Raw genomic sequence first — 23110 nt, 5'->3', positions numbered from 1 at the left:
TTTTATTTTGCATTAAAAATAATTTGTTTGAACAATATTATAACAATAAAACCACTATTTTATTTTTGTTATTCATCATCTTTTTGGCCACACCCTGTGGTGCTCAGGGGCTACTCTTGGGTTTGAACTCAGGAATCACTCCTGAAAGATGAATCACTCCTGAAAGGCTTGGGGGACATATGGGATGCTGGGGATTGAACCCAGGTCTATGCCAGGTAAGTGCCTTACCCACTGTACTGTCTCTCTGGCCCTACTTATTATTTTTAAATTAAAATATATTATTGAGTCACATTCAGTGGTACTCAGGGCCTCCTCTCAGCTTGGTGCTTGGCGGATATATGTGGTGCCAAGGATTGAACTTGGATTTTGTATATTATATACAGAACATCTGCTCCAGCCCATTAAGCAAATTTTCTGGCCCTCACTATTTTAATTTTAAAGTATTTTCAGAGCTGGGCTAATGACTGGAATGCATCATCTGCATGGTTTATCTTGGGTTTGATCCTGATATCATGGTCCCCTGAGCACCACTAGAAATAACTCCTGAAGACCTAGCCAACTTTCTTCATTTTGCTTAGACCACCTGATTATTAAGAAATGGTCATAAAATCTAGTATTTAAAAATTTATCATACACATTTAATATTCAATTCCCCACCAAATAAGTTATTTTTAATAGAAGGTTACTATCAAATCTCTTCATATGATCAGATAATTCAAATTAATGGAGACAGAGTTTAGAGAGTAGGTATTTAATATTTCATACTGTACTGCAAAGGAAAAGACATTCAAGGAGTCTTCTCAGAGAGTGTTCTTCAGATGAACTAAACCAAAAAGTAAATCCTTAGAAAAGATTCCTTCTGGGCCCGGAGAGATAGCACAGCGGCATTTGCCTTGCAAGCAGCCAATCCAGGACCAAAGGTGGTTGGTTCGAATCCCGGTGTCCCATATGGTCCCCCATGCCTGCCAGGAGCTATTTCTGAGCAGACAGCCAGGAGTAACCCCTGAGCAACGCCGGATATGACCCAAAGACAAAAAAAAAAATTATAAAAAAAAAAGAAAAGGGGCCTGGAGAGATAGCACAGCGGCATTTGCCTTGTAAGCAGCCGATCCAGGACCAAAGGTGGTTGGTTCGAATCCCGGTGTCCCATATGGTCCCCCGTGCCTGCCAGGAGCTATTTCTGAGCAGTCAGCCAGGAGTGACCCCTGAGCAATGCGGTGTGGTCCAAAAACTGAAAAAAAAAAAAAAAGAAAAAGAAAAAGATTCCTTCTAGGGCTGGAGCAGTGGTGTAGCAGTAGGGTGTCTGCCTTGCATGCGGCTGACCTAGGACGAACCGAGGTTCGATCCCTTGCCATCCCATATAGTCCCTCCGAGTCAGGAGCGATTTCTGAGCTAAGAGCCCTGAGCCTCACCAGGTGTGGCCCCCAAACGAACAAACAAACAAACAAACAAAAAGTTTCTTTCCAGTTTGAGATAGATGTTCTGCGCTGTACTTTTTTAGGTCATGCTTTGAATTTTTAGCTTTAGAATTTGTTATTATTTTACTTTGTCACTTTCTCATTTTTGTTTGTGTATTGTTTTCCTGATTTTGTAGAATTGTCTTTATTTACTTCTAGTTCATTGATTTTCCTTAGAACAGTTGTTTTGAATTCCTTTTCTCCAAATCAATCTCCCTGTCTTTGGATTTAGTTTATTGGAAAATTATTATAATCCTTTGTTGCTATTATAGTTCCTTGATTATTCATGTTGGAGTGAAATGCTTAATTTTCTTTGGATTTTTGCTTTGCTCTCTTTATATTTGACCAGAAAACAACTCCTCTATTTTTCTTTTTTGGTTTTTGGGTCACACCTGTCGGCACTCAGGGGTTACTCCTGGCTCTGCGCTCAGAAATCGCGCCTGGCAGGCTCGGGGGACCATTTGGGATGCTGGGAATCGAACCATCCTGTGTTGGCCACATACAAGGCAAACACCCTACCATGTGCTATTGCTCCCACCCCAACTCCTCTAATTTTTTAAAAACATTTTTTGGGTGGGCCACACCTGGCTCTGTGCTCAGAAATCACCGCTGTCAGGCTCAGGGAACCATATGGAATGCCGGGAATCAAATCACCATCTGTCCTTGGTTGGCTGTGTGCAAGGCAAATGCCCTATCGTTGTACTATCTCTCCAACCCTCTACAAATGTATTCTTTTTTTGTTTGTTTTGTTTTTGGGCCACACCCTGTGATGCTCAGGGGCTACTTCTGGCTATGTGCTCAGAAATGGCTACTGGCTGGTAGGACCAGTTAGGAGTATGGGGATCAAATCCAGGTTCGTTCTGGGTCAGCTAGGTGCAAGGCAAATACCCTACCACTGCACTATTGCTCCAGCCTCACAAATATATTCTTAACCATGGACGATTATCCAACCTATTCTTTGTTTCTCCATATTATATTTGTGAGGGACTAGAGCTGATTTACAGGCCAAGGAATTATCAAACCTTGGGCTGAATTGGCCATGATGCTGGTGGTATCCTGTTTTGGTTCTTGTTTTTAGTATACAGTATGAAATACTGTGTTTTATTAAGCTATGTCTCAGAATAGTTGACACATTTGTTTTTGTGTACTTCAAAACTTTCTTTATGAGCAACCCATTTCGCTAGTCAGCTGGATAATAATTTGTGAACATAAAAGTATAAAATATCAGTTTTATAGTGATGCATTCTGATTTATCAAAGGAAAAGTAACATCTTGAGAAGGATTTTTATTCTAGGTTCACTAGTTGATAGAAAATAAACTGGTAGAAGGGGCTGGAGTGGTGGCACTAGAGGTGAGGTGTCTGCCTTGCAAGCGCTAGCCTAGGACAGACCGCAGTTCTATCCCCCGGCGTCCCATATGGTCCCTGAAGCCAGGAGTGATTTCTGAGCGCATAGCCAGGAGTAACCCCCTGAGCGTCAACAGGTGTGGCCCAAAAAAAACAAAAAAAGAAAATAAACTGGTAGATTAATAGGATAAAAGGCATCCAAATATATTTATTTTTAATTTCATAGCATCTGGGAATCACTGGAAAAAAAGTGAGCCTTCTTCCCCCAAAAAATGTTAAAAAAAAAAGCAATTTCGGTTTGATAACTTACTGCCATCTTAATAAGGGAAGAGAAATGTAGCCCAATTAAGGGATATGAAATAATTTTTAGGAAAGATTAATCTCCTTTTTATATTTGACCAGAAAACATCTCCTCTAATTTAAAAAAAATTTTTTTTGGGAAATGTTATCATGGCAGAGTCAGTTTGGGTATAGTGTCTCATCTTAGTCTCATCTCATTTTGTTTTTTCTGGCTAATTAAATGCTTGGGGGAGGGATTTGTGACTTATTGTTTCTTTAGCAGATAGGAAGTTCAGAGAAAACCTCTATATTTGCTCTTTTTCAAGTACCTTTAGCACAAAATAATCCTTATTTCATATTTTAGAAAGTCATACCACCATTTGCTTGCTATGTCTTGATTCTTTAAAAAATTGTAAGTAAACTTAATGATGAGAGCCAGGGATGTGGCTCAGGAATAAAAACAGTGGATTTTGTGCCTCAACATGTGTGAGGTGCTGGGTTTGATCTCCAGCACTGAAAAAACCAACTTAGCCAGAGGTTAATTAATAAGAGTCTTTCTTTTTTGTATTCGACATATATGGAAATAGATTAAGAATTAGACTTGCTTTTTTGTTTGTTTTTTGTTTTGTTTTGGGGTCACACCTGGAGGTGCTCAGTGGTTATTTCTGACTCTTCGCTCACAAATCACCCCTTGCAGGCTCGGGGGACCATATGGGATGCTGGGATTTAAACCACTGTCCATTCTGGTCTATCCTGAGTTGGCTGCGTGCAAGGCATGCCTGCCCTACCTACCACTGTGCTATTTCTCCGGCCCTAGACTTGCTTATTTCTATCTTAGAATTTTAAATGTCTTAATGTTCCTATTTATTAAATTTAATTGTATTGCTCAGGTATAAAATTCCAACCATTTATTACATATTTTTGACTGTTTTTCAGTAGACTATTAGTGTTTTCCATAAAACTAGTCTGAAAAGCAGAGATCTATACAAACTCCTAATGGATGATACATGTTTTATTTAAAGATGCATAGTTCTTACTGTGATAATTTGGTAGATTTTTTTTTAAAATTGGTAGATTTATGTAAGGTTTCAACTTGAATGCTTAACACCTTTAAGAAGGCCTCTTCAACTGATGCCAGAGAAAAAAGCTATGCTAATCTGTCCTTGATGAGGCAGCATTGATTATCTGAAATGAGAAAAATTCATAATGACCACTTCACTTTGTGCTTATAGGAAGCTTTATTATTACTAATATTCCTTAACTTACTAATTTCTAAAATATATAGTTTTTCAGTGTGCATAACCTTATGCTCTCCATTTTTTGTAAAAGGATAAAAGGGGAATTTTACTGGAGTTCCTTTGTTTTGAAGTAGAAAGTTAAAGCTTTTTAATAATGAAGAACCCTATTAGTACAAATGAACGTCTTTTACTTTATAATACTACTGTCTAGTGATTATTAAATTTTTTGGTGGTATTGCATTAATGCAGTGCTTAAGAAGATGACCAGTCTTCATTAGATTTTTATTCAATTTTTAAATTATTAGAATTGAAAAGGAATGTCTGCCAGTAAAATAAAAGATTAAGTTCTTTTGTGTTCAAAGTAGCTTCCTATGTAAATAATTTTTATTTTTCATAATGATTTTATAAGTTAAGTTGCTTTCGTTTTGGGGTATTAGACCACACCCAGTAATGCTCAGAGAACTCTCTCAGTGCCAGGGATTGAATTATGCAGGGCATGTGCTTTCACCCTTTGAGCTATTTCCTGGTCCAATAGAAATTAGTTTTTCTTTTCTTTTTTTGGTTTTTGGGTCGCATACGGCAGCACTCGGGTTACTTCTGGCTCTATGCTCAGAAATCGCTCCTGGCAGGCCTGGGGGACCATATGGGATGCAGGTATTGGAACCACCATCCATCCTGGATCGGCTGCATGCAAGACAAACACCCTACTGCTGTGCTATCTCTCCAGCCCCAGAAGTTAGTTTTTTATAAATAAATATTTTGGAGGGACTGAAGCATAGTACAGCACTTAGGTTGCATGTGGTTTACCCTTGTTCAATTCCTGGCACCCCATATAGTCCCCCAAACTAAGCTAGGAGTGATCCCTGAATGCAGAGCCAGAATAAGCCCTGAGTACTGCTGGATCTGCTCCCAACCCCCAATCCTGAAAAACAATAGCAACAATATAAAAAATAAGTAAAGCAATGAAATATATCTGTTATTGACTGAGAATGCAACTAACTCAGCAGTACACTTGCCTTGTATGTATAAGGCCCTGGTGAGTCCCATCCATGACACTATAAAACCAAACTATTTTAGTTACTTTTTTGTGTAGAGAAGTAACTATTGCTCTCCTATATTCATTTGTAGATAGTAGAGAGACACACACACCCATTTATTTCTGTATTATATCCTGTATTCCCTAATATGGCTTGTTATAGCACAGATGTATACCTATACATCTATGGATAAAATTATATTCCCTTTTGGGTAGAGAGTACAAAGGTTTAGATACTTGCTTAACATGTAGCTGCAGCTGTCACCCTGGTTCAAATCCAGGCATCTCATATGGTCCCCATGTGCACTGCTAGACATGGCTTCTTAGTACTGCTGGGTGTAAGGCTTCTTCCTCCAAGCATATTTCCTCTACTTTCCTACAGCATGTTTATTTCAGAAGCTTATCATATATACTCAAGTATAAGCCAATCCCCCCTAATTTTACCCTAAAAAACTGGGAAAACTTAGTGACTTGAATATAAGCCTAGGTGGAAAATGCAGTAGCTACTGGTAAATTTCAGAAATGTAAGTACAGGGCCAGAGTGGTGGTGCAAGTGGTAAGGTGTTTGCCTTGCACACGCTAGCCTAGGACGGACCAAGGTTTGCTCCTCCAGCGTCCCATATGGTCCCCCAAGCCAGGAGTGATTTCTGAGCACATAGCCAGGAGTAACCCCTGAGCATTACTGAGTGTGGTCAAAAATATAAAATATATATATACATATATATAGATTGTTACCCTACCGACCATTCTTTCTGTAACCTTACCTACTAATAGGCCTCCCATTTTTGGGAGGGATCTTTGGTAGATAACAAAAGGCTTGGCCAGAAGGGCAAAGGAATTTTGGATTGAGAAGAAATTGGGAGGAGGCTGTAACAGAAAAATGGCAGAAGAAAAATGGCTGAAAGAAGCTAAGACACAGGGCAAGCTGAGAATAGCATGTGTAAATGGTTATGACATAGGCCACACATGTTGGTCAGGGCCTAAAATAAAAATAGTATAACCTGAAAGCTGCCTGAGAGTTTTCTGCCTTCCCCTCTCCTGAACCCAAATACCTGCCAGCTGGAGGGGTTTGGAGCCACGCCTGGGATGGCAGAGAAAGGCCCCTCCATTCACCATCCGCCACCATCCAAGCCCATCCGAAGGGCTATAATGCAACACATATATACACACAAAAATTACAATAATTGAGGAATCAGTAGGTTAAAAGTTTTTCAATATATCTTACTAAAGAAAAACTATAAACTAGCAACAATAACTTTAAAACTTGAAATAAAGTGCAGAAAACCATAGCTTAACAGGTAATCAAGCCAACACAAAGGCTAAAATATGTGGCCAGGCGGTGGCACTAGAGGTAAGGTGCCTGGCTTGCCTGCGCTAGCCTTGGATGGACTGCGGTTCGATCCCCCGGCGTCCCATATGGTTCCCCAAGCCAGGAGTGACTTCTGAGCACATAGCCAGGAGTAACCCCTGAGCATTACCGGGTGTGGCCCAAAAACCAAAAAAAAAAAAAAAAAAAAAAAAAAAAAGGTTAAAATACTTTAGAACTGGATTCCTCCTCCTCCTCATCTGTATATCCAAACAGTTTCAGCTGTATCTGATAGGAGGGTATCAGCATAGACATTGTCATCATCACTGAGTTCGCAAATATCATCGTCACTGCTGTTGGTCTCACACAAAGCGCAGAATATTGTGGGTTAAATAGTTCAGTGGCATCCAGTTCAGTTTAGCCGGGACTTGTGGACTGAGCTGAAGCACCGCCCCCTCCAGCAGATGGCAGAATATGACAGACTACGTGTATTTGATTCTCTGCGTGTGTACCGAATGACTCGAGTATGACCCGGGTACCTACCTATAGGACCCGAGTATGAGCTGAGTTCGGGTTTTCCACACAAATGTTGTGCCGGAAAAACTCAGCTTATACTCAAGTATATAGGTAAATCTGTTTAATCTTGTTAGCCCAATATCCTACATATTTGTATTTGTGTTTTTCTTTGTGCATTATCTCATGAATAAAATAATTTAGGATTAGTTAGTAATAATAATAAAGCATGATTAAAAGGGACTTAGATCTCTTTTTCTCTCTTTTTTTTTTTGTAGCCTCACTTAACAATGCTCAGGGTTTATGCTTGTCAGTGTAGTGTGCTTCACTCAGGAATTAATCCTGTCAGATTTGGGGGACCATATGGAATGCTAGAAATTGAACCCAGTTTAGCTGAATTTCTATGCATTTCTATTTCTATTTCCCTGCTAAACATTTCTATGTCCCCAAATTTGTTTTCATTATTAAAAAAATTTGAGCCATACCCAGAGGTGCACAGGAGATGCTCCCTGCTCAGTGATTGGGGGTCTAATTGGGTGTTTTTTGGGGGACCGTGAACTGCCAGGAGTTTAACTCAGGCCTCTTTCTTGTCCACAGGGCATGTTGAACTATTAATGCAGCACATGGCCCCATATATTTAAAAATAATAATAATAATTGGGGTGAGGCAGGGAAAAAACAAACAGAAGCACATTCTTTTCATGCAGGAGATCTAGGTTGATCCTTAGCGCTGCATGATCCCCTGAACACCAAGTTCAGAGTATTCTTTGAACACTGTTGGGAATAGCCCCAGATAGAATATAAATAAATATTAAACACTTTAAAATGAATGTAATATGTGCATTTGTTTGCCTTTTTCTTTTTGGGGGACCGCATACCTGCCTGTGCTATTGGTTTACTCCTGGCTCTACCTGTGGGCTCAGGGGACCATGTATGATGCCAGGGTTGATCTCAGATCAGCTGCAGGCAAGGGAAGCAGTGCCCTGCCCTCTTTATTATCGATCTGACCCAGATTTTTTTCATTTTTTTAAGGACTCAAACATTTTTCTGGAGGGTGTTAGAGAGATAATAACATAGGTAGGTTGCACACAACCAACCAGGATTTGATTCCCAGCACAACATATGGTCTCCTGAATACTGCCAGAAGTGATCCTACCCAGAACACAGAGACAGGGACAAGCCCTGAGCACCCTCAGAGGTGGCCCCAAAACAAAACCAAAAAATTGAGGGGCTGGGATTTGGACCATACCAGGCAATCCTGAGTTGACCTTTTTGCATGGTGTGAAATACTAATTTTTTGTATGTGGTGACCCAGTTTTTTCAGCATCATTTAGAGCAGAGACTTTATTCCACCATTTTATGCTCTTGACTTTTGATTATAAATTAATTTCTTATATGTTTAATGTTGCTTATAGGTTTCAGTTCTTTTCCTTTGATCCTTACATATTTTTTTATTTTAGTACCATTCTGATTCTGGTGGCTTTGTGTAGTTTGATGTTGAGGATGTAACCCCTTTATTCTTTTCCTCAGGGTAGCTTTGCTTATTCAGAATCTTTTTTTTTTTTTTTTTTTATTGAGACCATTGTGAATTACAAGTCTTTACAGTTGTATTTCAGGCCTATAGTGATAGTGAATTAGGGCCGTTCCCATTACTAGTGTTGACCTCCCTCCACCATAGTTCCCAGCATGCCCATATGTCCCCACTTAGTCCCCTAAATTACTAGTGTAACTGGTCTATTTTGTGTTTAGCTTGTTACTGTTTGGGTCTCTTAATTATATTGTCATTGACTATGGCTTGGGTAGTTAGATTTTTTTTTTAACTTAATGCTCTTGAGACCATTTGGCCCCTGGGTCCCATCTACATTTTTTTCCCTTTCTTTTCTTTATTTGTAGAAAGATATAGAAATATGAGGCAGAACAAAATGATTCAAGGTCTAAGGTCTATGTAAAAGGCAGAAGCCCCTATCTAGAAGCCCCTATAAATAAAATTAAAAGAAAAAACACAAAAATGGGGGACAGTTGTGACAAGATTGTGTTTATTTTTGCATAAGCACAGTAAACATTGGGGAAATTAGAAAGGAAATTTTATATATATATCACTTTCTCAAATTCCTAATTCCTAATTTATAGGGGCTCCTTCAGATTTCAAATGACAAGTCAGAATGGGTCTAACATTCTGGAGAAGAGAGAAATGCAAGGATTGTAGAGGGCATGCATTCTGCAAGGGGATGACTAGAAACAGGCTTGTCCATCTGGCCCATGGATACCAGGTGCAGGTCAGCCTTTAAAGGGGCCCTTGTGAGGTGCTGAATAGAACTGAAGGCTTCCTTGTTTTTATGCTCTCCAGTAAATCAGACCAGCCAAAGACAGATTAAGAAGAGAAATACATGGACCAGATTGGTGTCTCAGTGGTAGATAGCATGCCTTTAATGTATGAACTTTGGAGTCAGTTCCAGGCAATGCAATAAAAGAGAGAAAAGCCATACACAAAACAGAAAATTAATTCTGCTTGGGATATGTAGGGCTCTGGATGGAGGAGAGAAGTTATGGAAAGGTGACCCAGCAAAGTGTGGCTGACATGGTTTGCATGATAAGGTTTATTAAGCAGACCATCTGTGACAGCCTTCTCTGTTGGTGGGAGTTGTGAAGATTCCTCTTCTTTTTACTTGAGAAAGGAGAACCCTTTGGGCCAGAGAGATAGCACAGCATTTGCCTTGCATGTGGCCAACCTGGGAGGGACCTGGTTCTATTCCTGGCATCCCATTTGGTCCCTCAGCCTGCTAGAGGTGATTTCTGAGTGCTGAGCCAGGAGTCATGCCTGAGCACTGCTGGGTGTGGTCCAACAGCCAACCAATCAATCAATCAATCAAGTTAAAAAAAAAAGAGACTTGCGACAAATGAACGTTTTCTTTTAAGAAGCATATATCGGGCTGAGTGATAGCACAGTGGTTAGGGCGTTTGCCTTGTATGTGGCTGACCTGGGTTTGATCTCCAGCATCCCATATGGTCCCCCAAGCCTGCCAGGAGTGTTTCCTGAATGCAGAGCTATGAATAACCCCTGAGCACTGCCAGGTGTGGCTAAAAAGAAAAACAAAAACGTGTCCAGGGCCGGAGCAATTGTACAGTGGGAGAACATTTGCCTTGCACGCAGCCAACCCCTGACAGACCTAGGTTCACTCCCTGGCATCCCATATGGTCACCCGAGCCTGCCAGGAATGATTTCTGAGCATAGAGCCAGAAGTAACCCCTAAGTGCCACTGGGTGTGGCTCCCCCAAAACAAACCAAAAGGATAAAAGAAACATGACTGGTGCTTGGCATTGTTTAGTTTCAAAGCTTATTCGGACAGAAAGAATAAGGAGGAATCCTAGAATAAATTAGGTTCAATGATCAATGCAAGTTCTACTCAATGAATATAGATTATAACAGAAGAAAGAAGTCTGTTGAATATAGATTACAAAAGAAAGAAGGGCCCGGAGAGATAGCACAGCGGCGTTTGCCTTGCAAGTAGCTGATCCAGGACCAAAGGTGGTTGGTTCGAATCCCGGTGTCCCATATGGTCCCCCGTGCCTGCCAGGAGCTATTTCTGAGCAGACAGCCAGGAGTAACTCCTGAGCAACGCTGGGTGTGGCCCAAAAACCAAAAACCAAAACAAAAAAAAAGAAGAAGAAGAAGAAAGAAATCTGGACTTTTTTTGTTTTTGTTTTGGATTTATTTTTGTTTTGGGGCAACACATGGCAATAACTAAGGGTTACTCCTGGCTTTTCACTCAGAAATCACTTCTAGCAGTGCTTGGGGATGTATGTTGATGCCAGGGATTGAACTTGGGTGAGCTGTGTGCAAGGCAAGTGTCCTATCCACTGTACTCTCTTGAGTTCCTAGAAGTTTGGACTTCTAAATGTAATGTTTCACTATGAAGCTGCAGCAAGTGAACTTCTTGCAGAAGTCATAGACACAATTTTCTATTTATCTGGGAGATATTTTCTTTGAAATGAATAAATCATGTTGGTGTTTTATGCTGGGTTTTCACTGATTAATAAGTATCTGATGATAGGACTGGATAGATAATTTTGTTTCCAGGCTTCTCTTGAAGCTGCTTTATTGAATATTTAGGCAAATTTCTCACTATCTTATTTCTCCAGTTCCAATTCTCAATAGATTAGGAAAGAGAAATGAACAAAGATAACCCAGAGGAATATTGACACTAGTTAGGGGTGTGGAGTAGAAGATTCGAGTTCCTGAAACTGCTATTAATAGTTTTGTACATCTCAGTGAGTAAATAAAAAAATTTTTTTTAAGAAAAAAAGGAAACTATTGGAAGCACTGAATGACCCCTTTGAAAAAATAGAAGAGACACAAAAATATACCAAATATGACACATTAAAGGAGGAAACATAACAGAAATCTAGGAAAATGAATGTAGGGAGTCATGCCGAAGCCTGAGAGGTATTGATAACATGTTTATAATTATGCTCTTGACATCATCGAAAGTCAACTGTTAGTGGTTGGAAAGATAGTATAATCTTAGGGAGCTTGTTCTATACAACAGCTAATTTGGGTTTAATTCTCAGCATCTCAGATGGTCTCCTGAGTTCTTCCAGGGATTTCCATGAACTCAGAGCCAGGAGTGACTTCTGCTCCAAACCAAACCAAATCAAACCAAACCAAACAAAAAAGTCAATTTTAATTTGGTGAATTCGTTTTATAAAGAGAGGGGAGTATAGTATAAGATTTTCATGAACTGGGTTGTAAGTTTTATTCTTGTGGAGTATATGGGAGTTTCTGACACCATCCTATCTATACTGTCTTTTTCTTTTTCTCTCCTTCTCTGTGAGAAGGGCCTGCTGGGAAAGATTTGTACCCACACATCTGGATGAGAGGCCTGTTGTGGTAGTGTCTGGTTTTTGGTTTTTTCCCTTTGGTTTTTGGGCCACACCTGGTGGTGCTCAGGGGTACTCCTGGTCCTGTGCTCAGAAATTGCTCTGGGTGGGGGGATGGGGGAACCTTATGGAATGCCAGGGATCAAACACTGTTCAGTTCCTGCTCAGTCGCATGCAAGGCAAACATCCTACCCACTGTGCTCCGGCCTAGTGGGCTGTCTTTGTGTTATCCCATGTTTGTCTGAGGGTCTTAGCATTTGACATTCTTAGTTTCTCATGATTGGGGGGGAGAGCCACTTGAGATGTAAATTCTTAAATTAACCAAAAGAAAAGAAAAGAAATGGGGCCAGAGTGGTGGCACAAGCAGTAGGGTGTTTGCCTTGCATGCACTAACCTAGGGTGAACCGCGGTTCGATTTCCTGGTGTCCCATAGGTCCCTCAAGCCAGGAGCGATTCCTGAGTGCATAGTCAGGAGTAACCCCTGAGCATCACTGGGTGTGGCAAAAAAAAAAAAAAGAAAGAAATGATCATGATTTAAAAAAAAATACAAAACCAAAGGTATAAGCTTTGTGTGTTTGAAAAACAATCTTATGTGTACCTTTACACTGATTGAATAAGGAATCATAGTGTGAAACCAAAGATACAACTTAAGAGGTGACATAGCATTGCTGCTTGAGACATATTAATATACTTTTTTTTTGACAGATTGTTTAACGAACACAAGTGATGACTTATCAAATAGAACGATTTACTTCCTCACTCTATTTAATCACACCTTGACCTGCTTTGAAAATAATCTTCAGGTATTTTTTTATGTTTGAAATTAAAATGTTGCCTTGTGCAGATGAATAATAATTCAATTTGTATATGTCATTAGTGTTATTTTTTTATACAATGTGAAAGAGTTAGTAAATTTGGACTTTGCTCCTACGTTCCATTTATTTAACTCTTAAGTAAATCATTCAAAACTTCAGTTTTCTCTTAAGTGGAATAGTAAAGATCTACTTACAAGTATTTCGTAGTAAGGAGCCAGTCAGATAATGAGTATGCATATATTTATAGGGCCTTCAGTTATTTAAAATGCTGTATCATAACCTTTCCTTTTGTATTATGCAAGAAGTTTTGGAATGAGGTACTATTATGCCCAGGGGAAGCTTATTTTTTTCTAAATATCTCTTCATAATTGCTTAAGCACATATTACTTACTTTAAAAGATATTTACTAGGGCAGAGAGATGGTACAGTGGGAAAGGTGCCTGCCTTGCTTGCATGTGGGTTCAATCCTTTGTGCCACATTTGGTTTTCTGATCATAGCCAGTTGTCCCTGAATGCAAAGTCCCCGAGTAAGTGCTGATTATCACTGGATGTGGTCCAGAAATAAACAAATAGTCAAAGTGTTTAATATGATATGATAACTTTGAATACTGGATAATAATATAAAAGACTTTTGTTTTGTTTTGTTTTTGAGCCACACCCAGTGGTACTCAGGTTACTTCCTCCTGACTTAGAAATCACTCCTGGCAGGCTTGGGGGACCATATGGGGTCCCGGGGATTAAACGCGGAGCTGTCCCGGATCAGTTGCATGCAAGACAAATGCCTTACCACTGTGCTATCGCTCCGGCCCCAGTATATAAAAGACTTTTAAAGAAACCTACCTTTTTGGTTTTGATTTTTCTCCACTCCTGACCCCTACTGTTGTTGTTGATGAGGGTGGAGATTGGAACTCTGATAAAACATTAGATTTGAAACTTATTAACAAGCAGTTGGAATGCTGGTAAAATTATGGCTTTAATTTTTTCTTATCAACATGTAAGAGATCGGCACAAGAAGCTGAAAATAGGTTTTGCTTATAGGCATGTATAATTTACTCTTTTTTCTTTTTGGGTCACAGCCGGTGGCACTCGGGATACTTCTGGCTCTGCAGTCAGAAATCGTTCCTGTCAGGCTCGGGGGGACTATATGGAACGCCAGGATTCAAACCACTTTCCATCTTGGATTGACTGCAAATGCCCTACCACTGTGCTATCTCTCCAGCCCCTATACTTTACTCTTTAAGTAAATGTGACAACACAAAATTAAGAATTTCCATGGAAATAATAAAAACAATTTTCTGAGGATGTCCCAAAATATGTTTTCCAAGATAAGGTGGTACCTAAGAAGGGTTTAGTGCTAGGGTTGTGAAATACTTGGTTATAGAACTTCAGAATTTTAGTGGACTTTGTTTCCCCAAAAATACGACAGTGTCTTATATTAATTTTTGCTCCCAAAGATGCCCTAGGTCTTATTTTCAGGGGATGTCTTATTTTCTTTATGAAGAAGAATACAGTACACACATATTTTTAAATGAAAATAAGGGAGATTCATTACCTTTATATGGTATGGTAGTACAGTAGTTGTCAATACAAACCAGACAAACTGAATCCTACAGACGCCAGTCTGGGTGGTCCTAGCAACCAGTTTACAAAAAATTAATATTCTTTCCAGCAGAGCCTAGCAGGGCTTTATTTTCAGGGGATGCCTTATATTTCATTCAGAAGGAAACCTGTAAGTCAATCTTATTTTCAGAGGATGTCTTATTTTTGTGGAAACAATGGTATGCTTTGTAAACTTCAAATGGTAATTTTTGTATATAGTATTTACCAAACCTACATACTAGGGAACTCAGAGAGCTCTGCCTTCAGGGTTGGAGAGAGAGCACAGATGAGAGTGGGAGCTGGAGGAAGAAATAGTACATTAGGTAGGACACTAGCCTTACATACAGCTGACTCAGCAGTTTCCAGAACTCCACCAGGAGTGACTTTGAAGTACAGAGCTAGGATTAAGCTCTGAACACATATAGGTATGACCAAAAAAATTAAAAGCAAAGTAAAATAACAGCTCTCCTGAGCAGCTGTCAGGAATGGCTCCAAATTGTTCCTCTAAAAAATAGGGTGGAAGGGAATTGCCTTCTGATAAATGTATTTTAAGAAACTAGCATTTTCCTGGGATGATGATTGCAATTATTCTTCCTAGTTGTTTGTCTTCTCGCTGTGTTTTTGTTATTAAGAAAAATCTAATGTTTATGCTATTAGATTTATCAAAGTATTTTTTCCCTCAGAGTTTTTGAATTTTGTGTCACCTTAGAAAACTGTTTTCCACTTTGAAGTTTTTGTTTGTATTTTTGGGTCACATCTGGCAGTGCTTATCGCTTGCTCATGTCTTGCTCAGAGGTCATTCCTGATGGGGCTTGGGAGATCATATGTGGTACTGCGAATTGAACCTGGGTCCACTACATGCAAGACAAGGACTCTACCCCAGTCAACCCCCTTAAAATCAATTTTCTTTTTGGGTCAAACCCGGTAGCACTCAGGTGTTACTCCTGGCTCCACGCTCAGAAATAGCTCCTGGCAGGCTCGGGGGACCATATGGGATGCCGGGATTCGAACCAATGACCTTCTGCATGAAAGGCAAATGCCTTACCTCCATGCTATCTCTCTGGCCCTAAAATCAATTTTTTTTGTTTTTGTTTTTGGGCCACACCCGGCATTGCTCAGGGGTTACTCCTGGCTTCTGCTCAGAAATAGCTCCTGGCAGGCACGGGGGACCATATGGGACACCGGGATTCGAACCAACCACCTTTGGTCCTGGATCGGCTGCTTGCAAGGCAAACGCCGCTGTGCTATCTCTCCAGGCCCTAAAATCAATTTTTAAAGTTAGTTGTCACTTGAGGATTCTGGGGAGTGGACAGGGATCAGGTGCATGAAAGGCAAGTTTCATGTATTGTTGTTGCTGTTGTTTTAAAACCATATCCAGCACTGCTCAGGGATTACTCTTAACTCTGTGTTCCAGGTCAGGGATCACTCCTGGTAGTGCTCAGGAATCCAGATGGGGTGCTAGAGACCAAACCTGTGTCAGTTGCATGCAAGGCATTCCCTACCCACTCTTCTATCTCTCTGGCCCTTAAACAAGTACCTTATATTTTCTCAGTTGCCCCTTGAAATTATTTTTAAATTTCCCCCTGTGGTTTATTTTAATACTTTATGATGTTTTTTTCCTATACATTTTGTTTTTGTAGTCCCAGGAATCATACCTAGGGTCTCCTAAGTACAAAGCAGTTGTTCTGTTGCTAAATTACATCCCTGGCTTGCTTTCTATAATTAAATCTTGTGTGTGTAGCTACTCACACTTTGTACTCAGAAATTGCTCCTGGATGTGCTAGTAGAACAGTTTAGTGCCAGGGCTGGTATCCCTGGACTCCTGCATGCAAAGCATATTCTTAACCCAGTAAGCTGTATCTTGACCTTACATTTAACCATCTTTTACCACATTTGTTTTACTACAAAATATGAGGCATAGAGAAGGTGAGAGGGGGACATCTCACTGTGCTTAGGGCTTATTTCTGGCTCTTTGCTCAAGGAGCACTCTGGCAGGCTTGGATATTCTATCTGGGTTGATTCCGCCTACTTGGGTTTGATCTGCGTCATCCCATATTATCCCCTGAACACCACCAAGAGTGGTTCCTGAGTGTAGAGCTGATAGTTAATCCTTGAACAAAGCTGGCTAGGTGTGGGCCCCCACCAAAAAAATATTCCTAATTGTGTGTGTTTCTAGCCCTGCCCAGTTTGCTCCTTTCTCTCCTTATGCTAAAGTTTTTTTGCTTGAGATAATGTGTCTCCTGGGTCCATTCCTCTGTGTCCCTGTTCTCTTTGTTAAAACTTCCTACCTTTTGGGGCCGAAGAGAGAGCATGGAGGTAAGGGAGGTAAGGCATTTGCCTGACATGCAGAAGGACTGTGGTGGTTCAAATCCTGCCATCCCATATGGTCCCCCCCACCTGAGCACTGCCGGGTGTGACCCAAAAACCAAACCCAAACAAAACAACAACAACAAAAAACTTTCTACCTTTTGTTGTAGGTGAGAGATCCTTTTCTAAAATACTAGTTGAGTATATATCCTTGGTGCTATTTATTGCTTCTTTTCACTGCATCTGAATTTCTTGTCAGGAGTCTATTAGTTTGCAAGAGTTTTTTTTTTGCTCTAGAAAGTGCTGTTTTGTTTTGTTTTTTACTTACTGTGTTAAGTGTGAACTTGCTATTTTCTTATTCTTTTGTAAGTAACCACTGGGAAATTAAGTGATTGGGGCTACTTTCTGTCACTCAGCCAATCAGGTCTGATGGTTTAGCTCTGAAAATCAGGGCAAACTTTGGAAATCTATGGTGAGGATGTGACTCCAGTGGTAGAATGTGTGCCTTGCTGTCCTAGGTCTTGGGGCAGGGGAGATGGCTCAGAGGACTGGAGCACATGCTTTGCATATTGGAGTACCGGTTTTGATCCCTGGTACCACATAGTCCTTCAGGATCATCAAGTTTGGGGCACCCCTTAATCAACATAAAGGTTAATTTAAAAAAGCTTGGTTTTAATGATGCAGTTCTACTGGAGGCCACCAGCACCCCAGATAAGTATCAGGCCTTGTTCATTGCCAGATATATGTCCCTGAGTTATCTGCCTGGCTCCTGTAAATATTCTTCACATATACTTAGTGTGTCACTACTATTAAATATATGCTAGTTTTAAGCTTTATTTTTTATAGTGTCACTTTTTGAAGACTTTCTGCTTTTGTTTTGTCTACACCTGGCACTCCTCAGGGCTTACACTTGACTTTGTCCTGGTGGGCTTGGGGTTGCAGGCATCAAACTCAGGTCAGCTGCTTATAAGACAAGCATCCTACCCAAGGCACTATTGCTCTGGTCTCTCGGGATATTTTTTAAAAAAGTGGTAGGCTTGGGGGCCAGAGCAATAGCATAGCCAATAGGGTGTTTTTGCCTTACTGACGGGTTTGATCCCTGACATCCCATATGGTTTCCCCAGCCTGCCAAGAGTGATTTCTGAGTGCAGAGCCAGGTGTAACCGCTGAGCACTGGTGGGTGTGGCCCCAAAACAGACCAAAAAGAGCACTGGTGGGTGTGGCCCCAAAACAGACCAAAAAGAGGTGACCTAATCTTACTATTTTTCTCTATATTTTTAAAGAGCCCCCTCCTTCTCCCTGTCTCCCTCTCCCTCTAACAAATGAAATCTTACTTTATTTTATTTTATTTTTGTCCCCCAATTCACAATACAGACCAGGCAAGGAGCTTGAGTTGAGGTGTATATGGGGTGCATTTACTGTACCTCCTCCTTTATATAGTCAGTGTAAAGAACACAGCCTGTGGTAAGAATTGGGAGGCCTTACCTTTTTTTTTTATTTTTAAATATATACATATACATATATAAATCCTTCACCAGTGCAACATTCCCAATAGGGATCACCACAGGGATCGTTTAGTGCAGTCACAGAAATAATTACATTGAGAACTATCATAACAAAATGTGACTGAACGAGGGAAGTAGAAAGTCTGTCTAGAGTACAGGCCAGTGTGGGGTGGGGAGGAAGGACACTTGGGATATTGGTTATGAAATCTTCTTTTAAAATCTTTTGTTTTTGTTTTGGGCAACACCCAGGATTGTTCAAGGGTTACTTCTGGCACTGTGCTCAGAAATCGCTCCTGGCAGGCTTGCAGGATCGTAGGGGATGCTGAAGATTGAACTTGGTCCGTCCTGGGTTGGTCAGCAAGACAAACACCCTACCACTTGCTATCACTCTAGCCCCATATTAAAATTTTTTTTATTTTAAACTTGCAAAGAAGTTGAAGAATAATAAAATGAAGACTCAGATCTGCTATCTAGGTTTCAATAGTTATCAGCCTTTTTAAAAAGTTTCTTCTCGATACATGTATTTCATATAGTGCTCAAGTGTGCACCCTATATTTTACTTTTTACTGAAGCTTTGGAACAGGGGTCCTCAAACTTTTTAAACAGGGGGCCAGTTCACTGTCCTTCAGACTGTTGGAGGGCCAGATTATAGTAAAAACAAAAATTATGAACAAATTTCTATGCACACTGCATATATCTTATTTAGAAGTGAAGAAACAAAATGGGAATAAATACAATATGTGGCCCACGGGCCGTAGTTTGAAGACCCCTGCTTTGGAAAGTAAGTTCTGGGTGTTTTGACATATCACTTGGTTTTCTTACATTTCAAAACAGTCGTCTTCAACCAGCAGCCCACAGACTGCTATAATGTGTAGGTGTAGAAAGATGGGAAATTACTAGTCGACCTCTTATGGAGGTCCTGTGGAAGTTGTTCCTGCCAGGTCCTTGAATAAGTCTCAGATGCTGGGATGCAGTGGAAAAGGCAGATGAATGCTATTGTCAAATAGCACTTAATATAAGGCAGAGTTGTAGAGATAGTAAAGTTCCAAGGGTGATGTTTGCGTCCTAGAGGCATGAGATGCCCCCTTTCTCTCTCCTCTTTGGCAGCTAGCAAGATACTCCGCTCATGAAAGGTTCCTCTGCTCACACCTGGATGCTAGCTCAACTTATCTAATGGTGAACTGGAACTTGCTAGAGAGGCAGAGTAGAGAGGGCAGAGTGGAGATCCACTACTCCCAGCACTAACTGAGCCTGTGGTGTCAGTGACCTAGGACTCCTAATGCCACACTAGAGACTAAATTAAAAAAATTGGGGTGTGTGTGTTCTGGAGTTATAGCACAGTGGGTTGGGCATTTGCCTTGAATGTTGCAGACCTCGGTTCAATCCCTGGCATCCCATATGGTCCCCCAAGCACCGCCAATAATAATTGCTGAATTTGGAGCGAGGAATAATCCCTGAGTACTGCCAGGTGTGGGCCAAAAACAAAAACAAAAAAAAAACAAACAAAAACTGGTGGGAACTATGCCTTAATGCTCAAGTGTCATTCCTGGTGAGACTCAAGGGACCATATATTGTACCAGGCTGAAACCCATGTTTAAAGTGTGCAAGGCGAACACCCTGTCTGCTCTACTATCTCTCTGGTCAAAGCCCAATGTCTTGAAAAACACTCTCCATTTTGCTGAATCGATTCTTTTTCATAAAGGCATTTGTCCTGATTTCTTGGCTTAATGTCTTCCCTTTGAGTAATTTTGTTGTTTTGTTTTTATGGGACTAAGGATTTAAAAAAATTTTTCCATTGTTACTTATATCTTCCTAATACTTCCTGTGGATAGTATTGTAAGATGATTGTGCTGGCTGGAAGAACTGGAAGAAAAATTTCTGTTCAAGTTTTTTTGGAGCTTTCTTAGAGGCAGGCCATAGCCATTCACAAATTCATTCAGCAAGTATTTATTGGGCATTGCATATGTGCTGGCTACTTCAGAAATTGCAACAAACAAGACATATGATTCCTGTTTTTCTGAACTTATGTCCTATAAGGGTGGGACTAATGGCAAATAAATAAAATAAGTCCTAGAAAGGGAATGTGTTGCTGTAGGGAGTGCTCTCTGAATAAGTGGATATGGAGATGATCCAGGAAGAGTATTTCCTACAGAGACAAGGATACTGAGAGGAGAACAAACTTGATATGTGCAAAGAGGAGGAAGGAGTTCCCCTTGTACTGAGCCCAGGAGCAAATGTGAAGAAGATTGGGTTGATAGACTGAGCTTCTGGAGAACCTTGTGGACCAAAACAAGGAGTATGGAATGAATTCTAAGCATAAGAAAAGGACACTTAAAGCAGGAATGGGTCATGTTATCATACTCAAAATATCAGTTTGGCTTCCTTGTGCAGAAGCTCAGTTGAAGTGGCTAGGGGTTGAAGTAACAAATTTTGGTTCACAGAAAGGCAAAAGTTATGGGCTGCAGTATTAGAGAAACAAATAGAGATTTCGGACATAATTAATAAATATATCTATAAACCTTGCTGATCACTTGGATAACTTTGAGAGAAGCCAGTGGCTGGAGGAAAGAGAACAAAAGCACTCTAGGTCTTTTGGTCCGGGTATCTGAGAGAGTGGGATCAAGGGGAAAGCTGGTTATAGGGAGTGGGGATTAACAATTCTGTTTTGCACATGCTATATGAAAAATTCCCATTAAACATTCAAATTGAGATTGGTTTTATGAGTGATATTGGAGTTCAAGGGAGAAACATAGGCTGAGTATACATAGACTTGGGAGTCACAAGGTATGGATAGTATTTAAAGTGTAGATGGAGATAATAAAGGGGCCAAAGGACTCAGGATGATTTGTAATACCAATATCCAATTTTAGTAATATCCAGTACCACCAATTATTGCTCCGGTCCTCTGTTTACTTTAAACAGACACAGTTTTTATTATTTATTTATTGTTTGTATTATTGTATTTATTGTTTGTTTTATTATTTATTGTTTATATTACTTGTGCTTTAAACCTTTAGGGGAATTCACACAGCCTTCTGCCATTAAGAAATAATTCAGTCTGCAAAAATTGTCTTGAAACATACAAATCTCTCAGTAATCTGTACAATGAAATGCAAAAAATGAATGAACGTGAGAAGAAAGCTGAGTTCAGCACACACTTATGCATTGATGTGGAAGATGCAGTAAGTACTTTGTTCCAGTGTTGTTGAATGTACCTTCAGTAGTAGTAAGTATCCTTTTAGAGTATACCAGCCTGTGCACTTATTGCCTTCAGATATAAACAACTAGTTGTAAAGTCATCAAGCTTGAGAGTTTAGAAATGTTTAGTGAAATAAGTTCCAAAAGGAAGTTAAACAGGTATTTTGTTTATTTCAGTAGTTACTATTGTGGGGACCACACTTTTAGTACTCAGGGTTCACCACTTTCCAGGCATCCTTTCATATGCATTTTTTATTGTGGCTGGTTGGTTGGTTGATTGGTTTTGTTCTGGAGCTGTACCTAGGGGTACTTAAACCTTACTCCTGGCTCTCTGCTCAGGGATCACTCCTGGCAGATTCAGGGGACCATATTGGGTGCCAGAAATTAAACCTAGGTTAGCTACATACAAGACAAGTATTCAGCTTGCTATGCTATTGTTCCAGCCCTGTCTAGGCCTTCCTTTAAAAAAAATGTTTTTGATAATATAATTATCTAATGAAACATTATTTTCAAAGGGATGGACTTTTGCTACATATTAGCATATCAGTCTCCAGTATACTTGTTGCTAATTCTAGAAGTCTAGATTTTGGTAGCATGTATTTCTGGAAGCTATTCCTCTATCACTTCTTACCCTATTACTGTAATTATTTCTTTACACCTATTATGATTTGTAATTTTTATATATATCTTTAATCCAGATTCCTCTTACTGAAATATTTGCCCTAGTACTGGGGAGATGGCTCAGAGGTTCAAGCACATGATTTGTAATCATAAGAGCTCCAGATTTGATTCCAGCATCTTATTTTAGAGCAATTCCAAGTATTTCTGGGTGTAGCCTCCAAACAAAACAAATAAAAAATGTTTGATATATTTTATATTCTATCTATGCTATGTATTTGAATTCATATACATCCAGAGTGTAAGTGTATGAGGACAAGGAACCACATATTTATTTTGTAATAATAAGTACTGGCTCATAGTAGGCCCGTAGTAATCTGTTTTGATAGAATTGTCAACAGAAAAGTTCTTTTAAAAATCTATTTTATGGGTCTGGAGTGGTGGCGCAAGCGGTAAGGCATCTGCCTTGTGCACACTAGCCTAGGACAGATCATGGTTCGATCCCCTGGAGTCCCATATGGTCCCCTAAGCCAAGAGTGATTTCTGAGCGCATAGCCAGGAGTAACCCCTGAGCATCACCGGGTGTGCCTGAAAAATTAAAAAAAAAATCTATTTTATAACCTGCCTTTACAGGGGACATTTCTAGATGGAAATCACATCTTTTCTCTATGGGAATTTCATGCCTGAATATTGAGGTGTGGCATGAAACAAATTACTGACTAAAGGTAGAGAATGTGAGATCAAAATCAGCTAATTCAATGATTGAGAATGATGGATATGAGTAGGAGCTTCAAGTGAACTATAGCAAATCAGTAATGTTCAAGTTGATTAAAAGTACTTAAAATGAATGCATCACAAAGATCGGTGTTTGCTTTTTTACCTTTTATTCCTAATGTCTAGAATGGTTCTTGTCTTTTAGCAGGCTCTTGTCTTTTAGCAGGTACTATATACATCTGGCACAGTACTTTAGGGTCACTCCTTGCAGTCTATAGGAACAATAGATACCAGAAGTCAAGC

At 40.0% G+C, this 23110-nt stretch overlaps 1 protein-coding gene and 1 non-coding gene across 2 annotated transcripts in view; one reads left to right on the top strand and one right to left on the bottom strand.

Moving 5' to 3' along the window:
* OSTM1 (osteoclastogenesis associated transmembrane protein 1) overlaps positions 1 to 23110 on the top strand; it is a 41796-nt gene that overhangs the window by 11790 nt on the left and 6896 nt on the right. The window contains exons 4-5 of the mRNA XM_049772603.1: positions 12757 to 12854; positions 21295 to 21459. Of these exons, the coding sequence (XP_049628560.1) occupies positions 12757 to 12854; positions 21295 to 21459 (263 nt within the window). The remainder of the gene's footprint in view (positions 1 to 12756; positions 12855 to 21294; positions 21460 to 23110) is intronic.
* Positions 18122 to 18253, bottom strand: LOC126007942 (small nucleolar RNA SNORA51). Its single transcript, XR_007495409.1, has one exon. It is a non-coding gene; the product is annotated as a small nucleolar RNA SNORA51 (small nucleolar RNA).

Source organism: Suncus etruscus, chromosome 4 (genome assembly GCF_024139225.1).
Source record: "Suncus etruscus isolate mSunEtr1 chromosome 4, mSunEtr1.pri.cur, whole genome shotgun sequence".
Lineage (NCBI taxonomy): Eukaryota > Metazoa > Chordata > Mammalia > Eulipotyphla > Soricidae > Suncus > Suncus etruscus.
Note: the sequence above shows the minus strand (reverse complement) of the source record. Positions and strands in the feature narration are given on the sequence as shown.